Source organism: Alosa sapidissima, chromosome 1 (genome assembly GCF_018492685.1).
Source record: "Alosa sapidissima isolate fAloSap1 chromosome 1, fAloSap1.pri, whole genome shotgun sequence".
In the NCBI taxonomy this organism is placed as follows: domain Eukaryota; kingdom Metazoa; phylum Chordata; class Actinopteri; order Clupeiformes; family Clupeidae; genus Alosa; species Alosa sapidissima.
The window spans coordinates 14068702-14079628 of NC_055957.1; the positions used below are offsets into that span (position 1 = coordinate 14068702).

A 10927-nucleotide genomic window follows, 5' to 3' on the forward strand; every position below is an offset into this window, starting at 1 on the left:
TGCAGACCCTGCTCCTGTAACCCTTCCGGAAGCACACAGGAGTGTGATGTGCAGACGGGACGCTGCCAGTGCAAGGACAATGTGGAAGGCTTCAGCTGTGACAGGTCAGACACCGCGGGGGTCTGTAACAGACACACAGGCACATACCACACACACTCACACTCACACACACACACACACACACACACACACACACACACACACACACACACTGAGCGTGAGACCTTAACTTACATGACCCCTTTTCTGTAAAAATGTCCCCTTTAGTTTTTTCCCCTCTCCCTTTATAGTGTTGATGGGCGTCATTTCATTTTATATGTGGATGAGATTAACAGCCTGTCTATAAAACTGGAATTGGAGTTGGGTAGGGGACGCGGCCAAACACTCACCCAGTTCTCCCCTGCAACTAGTCCTCTGTTTTTAGATCCAATTTAGACCGCTGACATACATACCATTTTCTTCACTGAAAGGATTACTTGGTGTGTGTGTGTGTGTGTGCGCCCGTCTGTCAAAATTAGGTGCATGGTTCCCTCAGCGCCAGTCAGGGGAGAAAATAGCCCATAGATAGCTCAGGCCTCCCCACTGAGACACACACACACACACACACACACACACACACACACACACACACACACACACAGACTGGCCATCTAGGGCCTCTAAAACCCCCACCAGTCACTGGTGACTAACTGTGGGAGACTTTTGCCTGGTGCTTGTCTATTGTAAAACGGCTACGCACATCACATGCTCTAACCACCACCCACACAGATCGGCCACAATAAAGTTTCTGTGAACTTTACAAAAATGTAATTTTGTCATCATTGCGGAATTACTTCCCTTGAATCCCAGAGATTCAGCCTCTTCATATTTTATTGAAGACCTTCAAATTAAGTTTAACATGGGGTTGGCGATCATCAATGCTGACATTTACAAAGTGTGTGTGTGTGTGTGTGTGCTTTCCCTTTCCTTTTCAACCCCCCCCCCCCCCCCCACTGTCTTCCCGTCACCTCCACCCCTCTCCTCTTTTCTGCTCACCTAGACACACACACACACACACACACACACACACAGACACACACACACAGAGGCTGGGTGCCACATTCCTCCCAGTCACCCAGCTGGGCCACACATGGACAGGATTAACCCCCTCGGTGTGTCCCCAGTGGAGGCCCAGTCACCAAGTAGGAAAGAGAAAAGGGGAAAAAGGAACCTGGGCTGAAAGAAGCAGGGAACAAAAAGCAGGAAGAGAGAGATACAAGCATGAAATCCAGCAGTTCTTTATCATTCAGCAAACAGAATGATCTCAACAAAGGAAAACTGTGGAAATGAATTGTTTATATTTGAATATTAAGAACTGGAACTGAATGTGTTAATAAATAGAGCTACTGTATGTTCATATTTATGTTTCATGGGAGTTGTTTTATGATGATATGCTTTTTGAAGTGTTGTTTACTAAGTGGTGGAACCCTTTGGTCCTCAGGTGTAAGCTGGGCTACTTCAACTTGGACCCCCAGAACCCTCAGGGCTGCACCCCCTGCTTCTGCTTCCAGCACTCGTCGGTGTGTGACAGCGCCGAAGGCTACAGCATCGACACCATCACCTCTACCTTCGACCGCGGTGAGACTCTGGGAAAGCCAGCCGTGACAGTGCAGAATTTAGTTATGAAGGCCGTAGTTGACTTGTTCTGATGGTGTTTTTGTCTGGGGTTTGTGTTTCCTGTTATTATGCACTCTGCGTAGTCTTGAAAGCCTGTCAAACACATGGCCATCTTGGCCTTGCTCCTTCCCAAGACCTCACACAGAGATTTGGCTCTAGCGATGGTCTGGTCTGCATGTGCATTCTTCGGTGTTCCTAATCCCAATTCTTCCTCTTCCTCTCTCTTATCCTTCCTCTTCCTCTCTCTTATCCTCTTCTTTCCCCTCCTCTCCTTTTCTCGGTTGTAGGTGACGAGCAGTGGACAGCCCAGCGCAGGGACACCTCTAGTGCTGACGTCCAGTGGTCTCCCAGCACACAGGACATCTCTCTCATCTCAGAGGACTACTTCCCCATTTATTTTGTGGCTCCAGGTATGGCACGTGAAAGGCGATGCTGCTGCTTTTGTCATAGCCGGTGCGTAGCAGACAAAGGAAGTGCATGCATCCATGGGAAGCAGTTCACACACTTGACCCACATTCTTCCACACACAGATTCAGTTCAGATTGCCTTGTTACTGTTGCAAGCAAATAATGACGGTCATGACAATGTGTGCTTTTTCTTCTTACCTCTGATCTAGTTCTATTATGTAGTTAGCCTAGGAAAGAACTCTTTTTTTAAGGTTTATCACTGGTCCCAGCTAACTTCTCTGACAGAGCTAACATATACTCTTGATGTCCCTACAGAAAAGTTCCTGGGTAGTCAGCTGCTAAGCTTTGCCCAGAATCTAACATTCAACTTCCGCTCGGACCGCCGTGATACCCGCCTCTCAGCAGAGGATGTCGTACTTGAGGGAGCCGGACTTCGCGTCACTGTGCCGCTCATTGCCCAGGGCAACGCCTACCCAGAGGAGACCTACAAGACTTATGTGTTCAGGTGGGTTTTGATTGTACCCAAAGGAACACCTTTAGTTTGGCACTAATAACTGGGTTGGTTGGTGTGTTTTTTGTTTTTGTTGGTGTGTTTTTTTTTTTTTTTTTTGTGATGGAAGTTGGTCACAAGCTAAATTAGTCTACAGCGGAAATGCTATCCGTAAAGTCTCATAAGCATAGCAATGCAGAAGTTAGACTCTTTGTGTCCTTTATTCCTCTGTGGCCGAGTCTGACAAAAATGTCATGACTACCAAGACTGATGGTATGAGTTTTCATTAGTTTTCCAAAAGTGTTCAATGATGGGTCAGTAGGTTTTGGTGTGATTGTGTCCTAATGTGCGCTGTGTTGATTCTCCAGGCTCCATGACACCACTGACTATCCGTGGAGGCCCAACCTTGGTCCCGGTGACTTCCAGAAGCTCCTGCACAACCTGACGGCCATCAAAATCCGGGGCACCTACAGTGAGAGAAGTATGTCTACACAGAGCTTTAGCCAGGATCTTTCAAATACTGAGGTCAAAAACATGCTATAGGCTACACCTAAAGTGCGCCTTCCTATTCTAATTTGGTCATGGTTTGGGTGTGTACTGTATTTGATTGTTGGGACTGGGTCACTTCTTGACTCATTCCCTTGGGAAGGCCCCTTCCCACATGTTCTCCCTCTCTTCTCCTGACTTTTTTTTTTTTTTTTTTTGAAGTCTACATAACTGATCCATAATTGGCATTATTTGAAACATATTTTGGTTTCATGCTTATGAAAAAGATAATCTATCCACATAGGTTTCAGTGTAGGTTAGCATCTCATGATTCTTGCCAGCAGCCCTACTGTATCTGTGGCCTACTTAACCACTAGATCCACTTCTGTTAGCTTTCCGTTTTAGTGTCATTTTTATTCAGGTGAATACACCACATCAGATAGAAATGAACATAGTTTGTTTGTTTTGAACAATAGGTATGTGGTTATCAAAGTTTATGTGAGCTGAGACTACATTGCGTTCCTTAATTAGTTTAGGCCTCCGATCCATAAATAGAACGCACTCCGGGATGTTGATCTAACATTTAGGTGCTCTTGTTTTGAGAAGTCTAATTGTATCTGCAAGTCACATTATGCTGTGTTAGTCGAGGGGTATTTGGGCTAGGATATTTGTCTGGTCAGCTTCATTTTCACTTAATAAATGAAATAAACCTGAAGAAAAAAACACCAAGGACATGAGCAAGGTGTCCTTAGTGGTAAATACGCGCGTATGTATGGGATGGTGTTTTTCCCATCTGATACTATTCAGCTACCTCGAGTCTTCCAGTATTGCTTTAGGGGCATTAGTAACAATTTATTGTCTTCATTAGAACAACATAACAAGTAACATAGTCAAAATATATTTATTTTCATAGCTGAAACATGGTAAAATGGATTTTGTGTAAACAAAAAGCAATTTGAACTGAAACTGTTAAGACTACAAAAATCTTGGCGTTCTCACTGAAGGTTTTGAGACTGGATTAAAACCAGACAGTCAAAACACCACACAGAGGATAAAAGATTTAGCTTAAAGCTCTCATACTTCTCTTCAGACAAAACAAACCTGGGTCTGCCTGTGTGTTACGGCTCATAATCATCCGTTTCAGTCATAACCTATATACTGATAAGCATGTGGACAAAATCTGTTCTTAGTAGACATGAATTCTTAGGAAGTACTCTGGAAAATGTTTTTAGCAAGGTATAGTACATTACACTACATATAGTTCTGTGTGTAATTTTATCAAATGTAGATGTCTTATTTAAATGATTTGTTTTATGAATGTAATTGTTTTAATGTCTAATGTATAGTTTTATTATATCTTTTTTGCCATAAATGCTGATATGGTATTTGACTACTGCTGCTACTACTTAGCAGACACAACAAATGGCAGCAAACGTGTTGCGTGTGCGAGTATACCCTGTCTTGACTCAAGGCCTAGGTGTTGGAGAATGAATCAGGCAGTCATGTTCCAGTCAAGGCCATTACTTTTACCCTTGCTTTCTTTTTTTAACCATTTAACTGTTTTTCCAACAGGTGCCGGCTACCTTGATACTGTTGCCCTGACGACGGCCCGCCGAGGCCCTGGCACCCCTGCCCGCTGGGTAGAGAAGTGCACCTGCCCCCAGGGCTACGTGGGGCAGCACTGCGAGCAATGCACTCTGGGATACCGGAGGGCCAACCCTGAGCTGGGCCTTTTCAGCCCTTGCGAACGCTGCAATTGCAATGGCCACAGTGATAGCTGTGACCCAGTGACTGGTCAGTCCCGTTACATGATCGTTTTCTGTTTGTCTTTTGTAACTTTTATTGTTGTGTGGCTGTATGACTAATGTCACACAGAGAAGGACAAAATGTCCTTATGATAAGGTGCATATGTCTTAGAGATGAATCAAGCCTCTACCCAGTATCGATGTGAGACTGCCCCCTTGTGGTTAGTGGTGGAAATAACACGTGCCTGTTTGCAGGAATGTGTGAGTGCCAGCACAACACAGCTGGATTGAGCTGCGAGAGATGCAAGGACGGTTTCTATGGCGACTCCACCGTGGGCACCTCCTCTGACTGCAAGCCCTGCCCGTGCCCAGGAGGCGCCACCTGTGCCGTCGTGCCCAAGACCAGAGAGGTGGTGTGCACCAACTGCCCTGTTGGCACCACCGGTAAGCACATTTTCTGTAGAACACAGCACTTCACTTGACGCTGTTGTTTATTTGGTGTTGTACTGTATATATTTGAGTTGCTGTCTCCACATGTTGCTGACTCCATTGCCAGCTGTAGTTGTACGATAAATGTCTTTAGCATTTGGTTTTGTTGTCATCCCTCCCCCCCTCTGTCGCCCTTCCTGCCCAGGCAAGCGCTGTGAGCTGTGTGACGACGGCTTTTTCGGGGACCCCCTGGGCCAGGACGGGCCTGTGAGGGCATGCCGCGCCTGTACCTGCAGCGAAAACATCGACCCCAACGCCGTGGGCAACTGTAACCGGGAGACTGGCGAGTGCCTCAAGTGCATCTACAACACCGACGGCTTCTTCTGTGACCGCTGCAAAGAGGGTTTCTTTGGCAACGCTCTGGCCAGCAACCCTGCCGAGAAGTGCAGAGGTGAGTACTCAAGAACCATCTTCACCCAGATGATGTATAGCAACCTCTGTCCTGACCTGCATCATATCATCAGTGCAGAGTCAAATAGGGTAATGTGAACATGGAATGGAAAACAGGGGGGTGGGGGTCTGTAATGTAATTGAAGACATTAATGTCAGAGGAAGGTATTGGCACATGTGAAATGTAGATCTTATTTATTTATGTAGAATCTTATTTAAAGGGTGTTTTATCTATATTATTGTATGTTTGTTTTAACATAATATGGCCATAGATGCTGATATGGCATAAATGAAAATGACCGTATGACTGCTATTGACACACGTGTTCCTCTTGCTTCCAGCCTGCGCCTGCTCCCCCTACGGTACTGTGGATCAGCAGACCTCCTGTCTGCAGGTCACCGGGCAGTGCCAGTGTCTCCCCCACGTGACCAACCGTGATTGCAGCGCCTGTGATCCCGGATTCTACAACCTGCAGAGTGGCAAGGGTTGCGACAGGTACCCCACCTTTACCACCCAACACCCCACAAAATCAACAGTGACCTCGTGGTTTAGCCTGGGGCATTTGTTCACATTGCATCTCCAGTCTACTCTGGTAGAATTTTAGTTTGTAAAACCAGTGGCAGTGGAGAATGTTGTTCAACTTTTGAAAGTCTTATCACTTTAATGAACTTAATAGCATTTAGTTTGGTGTTTGAAAGTATTGAGTATTATTTAGTATTGAGTATTGATGTGTGTTTTCTGATCTTGCTCCATTCAGATGCAATTGCAGCCCGATTGGCTCGACCAGCGGTCAGTGTGACATCCTTAGCGGCCAGTGTGAGTGCCAGCCAGGAGTCACAGGTCAACAGTGTGACCGCTGTGAGGTCAACTTCTTTGGATTTGGCTCGTCCGGCTGCAAACGTAAGAGTTCTGACCCTCTCCTCCTCCCCACCCCTCTTGGGCAGATTCATGTTTGCCTCTGGAGTCCTTTTATGTTTCTCCTCTCTTCCTCTCCCGTCTGTGCTGCCTTAACACCTGACTTTTTTTTAACTCTCTCTCGCGCAGCCTGCGACTGTGACCCAGAGGGTTCCCAAACGGCGCAGTGCAAGGAAGACGGCCGCTGCGAGTGCCGCTCCGGCTTCGTGGGCGCTCGCTGCGACATGTGCGAGGAGAACTACTTCTACAACCGCTCCACCCCTGGCTGCCAGCAGTGCCCCAACTGCTACGGCCTGGTCAGGGACAAGGTGAACACCCCCCTCTCGCCAAACGCGGCCTTTCAGAATGATTTTAAATGGAAGGCTAAAGGACGGCTAGTTCTGTGCCTAACAGCCGCTGTGATTTTTCCACCCACAGGTGAACCAGCAGAGGCAGAAGCTGCACGACCTGCAGACTCTGATTGACAACCTTGGCACGAGTACGGAGACGGTCAGTGACAAGGCGTTTGAGGCGCGGCTCAAAGAAGCAGAGAAGGCCATCATGGACCTGTTGGAGGAGGCCCAGAGCAGCAAAGGTAGAATCACTGGCACATTTCATACACTGCATGCATGGATGGCTGAATATGTGAAAGGATGCATTAGATGTCATGTGTATTGGTTTACACATCTGTATGTAGTCACTCATTTTCTGAGTTAGTCCTGAGACATTTGGTTTAATTCTCACATGAAAACTAACATGCTATCTCTAAGCCATCCTATAGATGGCGACAGATTTGCAGTTTTTCAGCTTACAATCCACACCAACCATCTTCACTTACACCTACATTAATTTATCATCTGTATTTGCAGTACCCAGTTGCAACACTTGAAAAAGCACCTTTTAAGCTTATGCAATCCTGTTTGCTCATGACTCATTCTTGTGGTACCTCATTCAGATGTGGACGAAGGCCTGTTGGAACGTCTCAACAACATCAACAACACCCTGTCTACCCAGTGGAACCGGCTGCAGAACATCCGCAACACGGTGGACAACACAGGCACGCAGGCGGAGAAGGCCCAGAAGCGCGTTCAGGATGCCGAGAGCCTGATCGACAGAGCTCGCCAGGAGCTGGACAAGGCCAAGGATGCCATCAGTAAAGTGGTGTGTGTGATGAACAGACTTATTTATGCTCCTATATGCTCCTTATAGATCAAATAGAGCATGGTGCTAACAACAACATTATGGGTTTGAAGCGTACATGTGCAGGAAGCATACTAAAAAAAGGACTATTGTTGTGTAAGTGAATGTTTGAATGAAATAAGGGTGAGTTTGACTACAATAGTGGTACATCCATAGTCTTGAACAGTGGGGAGCTGCAAAAGTGATTCATGACCATCTCAAACACAAATGTGATGTGATTTTTTGTTTTGTTCTAGGACATCAAACCACTCACAACCGCTGGAGGTCCAAACAACATGACTCTTCTGGCAGAGGAGGCCCGCAACCTGGCTGACAAGTAAATGCAGCCTGCTAAGCACACTGACCATAACCACCACCCCACCACCACCACTGACCCTAACTCACAACTGACCCTTATCTCTCATAATTCGCACTATGGTTGAAAAGATAACTAACGTCATTGTGTTGTTTTCTGCACAGACATAAAATGGATGCAGATCAGATCGAGAAGATTGCCAAAGACGCAAACGACACATCTACCAAGGCATACAATCTGCTGAAGAAGACCCTGGATGGCGAGGGAAAGACCAGCAATGACATAGATGAGCTGAACAGGAAGTACGTTGCTGAAAGACAGCCAGACAGAACATACGCGTGAAGTCCACCTGTATTAGTTGTCACCAAAAACAAATCATTTTTGTTTTGTGTCTGCACAGATACACTGAGGCCAAGGATCTGGCAAAGAACCTGGAAAAGCAGTCTAACAAGGTGTTGGCTGAGGCAGAGGAGGCAGGAGACAAAGCCAACAAGATTCTGGCCAACGTCACAAGCTTACCACCCTTCGACACCAAATCACTGGAGGTGAGTCAACAGACATCGGTAACGCATTTAAAGCCACAAGTGCTGATGACATTGTCAACTCATTTGCTGATGCCACCTTAAAGTCGTCAGAAGTCCAGGCATTTGAAACAGTATTTACTCTTATTATGCAGTGTTTTCACCCCTGTGTGTTACTGATGACTGTGCTGTCTCTGTTCAGGATGAAGCCAGCAAGATCAAGAAGGAGGCGTCAGACCTGGACAAGCTCATCGACAAGACGGAGAAGGAGTACAACGACCTGAGGGAAGACCTCCGGGGCAAAGAGTCAGAGGTTCGCAAACTGCTGGACAAGGGCAAGACCGAGCAGCAGGTGAGTGACTTAAGAACCTGTGTCAAAACGTATAATGGCCTCAAATGCCCAATTATAAATGCACAGTATTTATACAATGATATTGTATGTTTGTATGGCACATGATGCACCGTGCAATGCATTGATACAATGTAACACCACGCTACACAAAAAAAAGATCACACCATTTCCATGAAACATATTCTCATTTAAAGCTGACGTCCTCTAAAAGTTAAAAAATGCATCAAATTACTGAACTAATTTCTTCTTCACTGAGCCCTGCATTTGTCAATAAATTAGCAAATATTGGTGATTGTGGTTTCCACAACACGGTAGCCTTATGAAGTACATGCTGCAGCTCCATATGAGTGCCCTTGATGTTTACAACTATACCAACCCAAGGCATCATAAACAGACGTTCAGTTACCACATCAGATAAACAGCCGACGAATCAGAGCTGGGTTGGATTCCTATTCTCTGTCTGACTCCCTGCTCTGTGGCGTTTGCTTCTCTGACAGACGGCGGACCAGTTGCTTGCCCGTGCAGATGCTGCCAAGGCCCTGGCTGAGGAGGCTGCCAAGAAAGGCAGGTCCACGTACCAGGAGGCTCAGGACATCCTCACCAACCTCAGAGGTGAGCTTGCTGTGTAGTATGCAGAAAAGATATAACACACTGCACGGATGTAATATTACCATTACTATAATTTATTGTTAGAAGTACCAGGTAATCAGTGGTGCTCGCTTTCTTTTACCAGCATAGAGGTTGTTGTCGGGTTTATAGATGTTCAGTGTGCTGTTATGTATTTCTGTTACACTGTCGCCATCAGTTCAATTGTGCTGTAACAAGGGCTTCAGCTATACACTCACAATGGATCTCTCTCTCATGACCGTAGATTTCGATAAGAGGGTGAACGACAACAAGACGGCGGCAGAAGAGGCCATGAAGCGTATCCCAGAAATCAATGCAACTATTATTGCAGCCAATGAGAAGACCAAGCAGGCTGAATCGGCACTTGGCAATGCAGCATCCGACGCCAAGGACGCCAAGGCTAAAGCCGAGGAAGCAGAGAAGATCGCCAGTGCTGTGCAGAAGGTGGGTATCTGCCACAGTAGAGAGAATGGAGCATGGATTACTCCACTCCACAGAGTGCACTGACAAACTGATCAGAGATAAATTACACTGTGATGGCAGTACAGGACACAGACTCCGTCAAAAAGTAAGAGGCCTTACAGAGTTTTGATCTAAATCTTCAGAACAGACAGGCAGACCAACAGAAACAGTTGGAAAAAATAAAACACCTTGGTCTTGGTAATCTATCTGATAAGGTGGCCCAGTAGAGGCTGCATAAAAAAGTCTCGTCCATGTGTCGCAAACGGTCACCTCAGCGGCCTCGAACTCTGGTCTCTGGGGTACCACTCCTCAACCGTGGTGACGGCATTCCATCACAGAATGGCTATGGGGAACAATAGGTGTGTAAATGTTTTGAGTAACAAAGTCACCAAAAAGCACAGGAAGTCATGCAGAATCCCTCTTTCACAGGGCTCAGCAAAGACGAAGGCAGAGGCAGAAAAGGCCTTTGAGGACACCAAGAAACTGGATGGAGAGGTGGACAGCATGCTGGAACAGCTGTCGGCTGCTGAGAACGAGCTGAAGAAGAAGAAGGCCGAGGCTGACCAGGACATGATGATGGCTGGCATGGTGAGAGAAGTGTCTATAAGCGCAAGGCAGCTATCTATTTCACATACTAAATGATTAAGTATTAAGTCAATGTTTTCGTTTTCACAGGCATCAGACAATGCTAAAGATGCTGAGGACAATGCCCGCAAAGCCAAGAGTGCAGTCAGGATGGTTCTCCACACAATCAATGAATTACTGAAGCAGCTAGGTAAGCTTGGTGGGATCATGTAAGAACAAAAAGAATAGTCATAAAGTGTGTGTGTGCCTTTCTGTATAGCTAAGGTACTAGTTCCCTGCTTTTAGATTGTTCTGTTGGATTAATAGTGATCAATATTGCATGTTCTTT

The 10927-nt window shown here is 46.2% G+C and overlaps 1 protein-coding gene across 1 annotated transcript in view; it reads left to right on the forward strand.

The window, feature by feature from the left end:
- lamc1 (laminin, gamma 1) overlaps positions 1-10927 on the forward strand; it is a 50363-nt gene that overhangs the window by 36803 nt on the left and 2633 nt on the right. Inside the window, exons 7-27 of the mRNA XM_042104020.1 lie at positions 6-104; positions 1481-1617; positions 1944-2066; positions 2379-2568; positions 2922-3034; positions 4612-4833; positions 5040-5228; positions 5419-5664; positions 6005-6158; positions 6421-6563; positions 6708-6886; positions 6996-7152; positions 7513-7718; positions 7994-8073; positions 8217-8354; positions 8453-8597; positions 8776-8925; positions 9423-9537; positions 9797-9996; positions 10444-10602; positions 10690-10789. Coding sequence (XP_041959954.1) covers positions 6-104; positions 1481-1617; positions 1944-2066; positions 2379-2568; positions 2922-3034; positions 4612-4833; positions 5040-5228; positions 5419-5664; positions 6005-6158; positions 6421-6563; positions 6708-6886; positions 6996-7152; positions 7513-7718; positions 7994-8073; positions 8217-8354; positions 8453-8597; positions 8776-8925; positions 9423-9537; positions 9797-9996; positions 10444-10602; positions 10690-10789 — 3245 coding nt within the window. The remainder of the gene's footprint in view (positions 1-5; positions 105-1480; positions 1618-1943; positions 2067-2378; positions 2569-2921; positions 3035-4611; positions 4834-5039; positions 5229-5418; positions 5665-6004; positions 6159-6420; positions 6564-6707; positions 6887-6995; positions 7153-7512; positions 7719-7993; positions 8074-8216; positions 8355-8452; positions 8598-8775; positions 8926-9422; positions 9538-9796; positions 9997-10443; positions 10603-10689; positions 10790-10927) is intronic.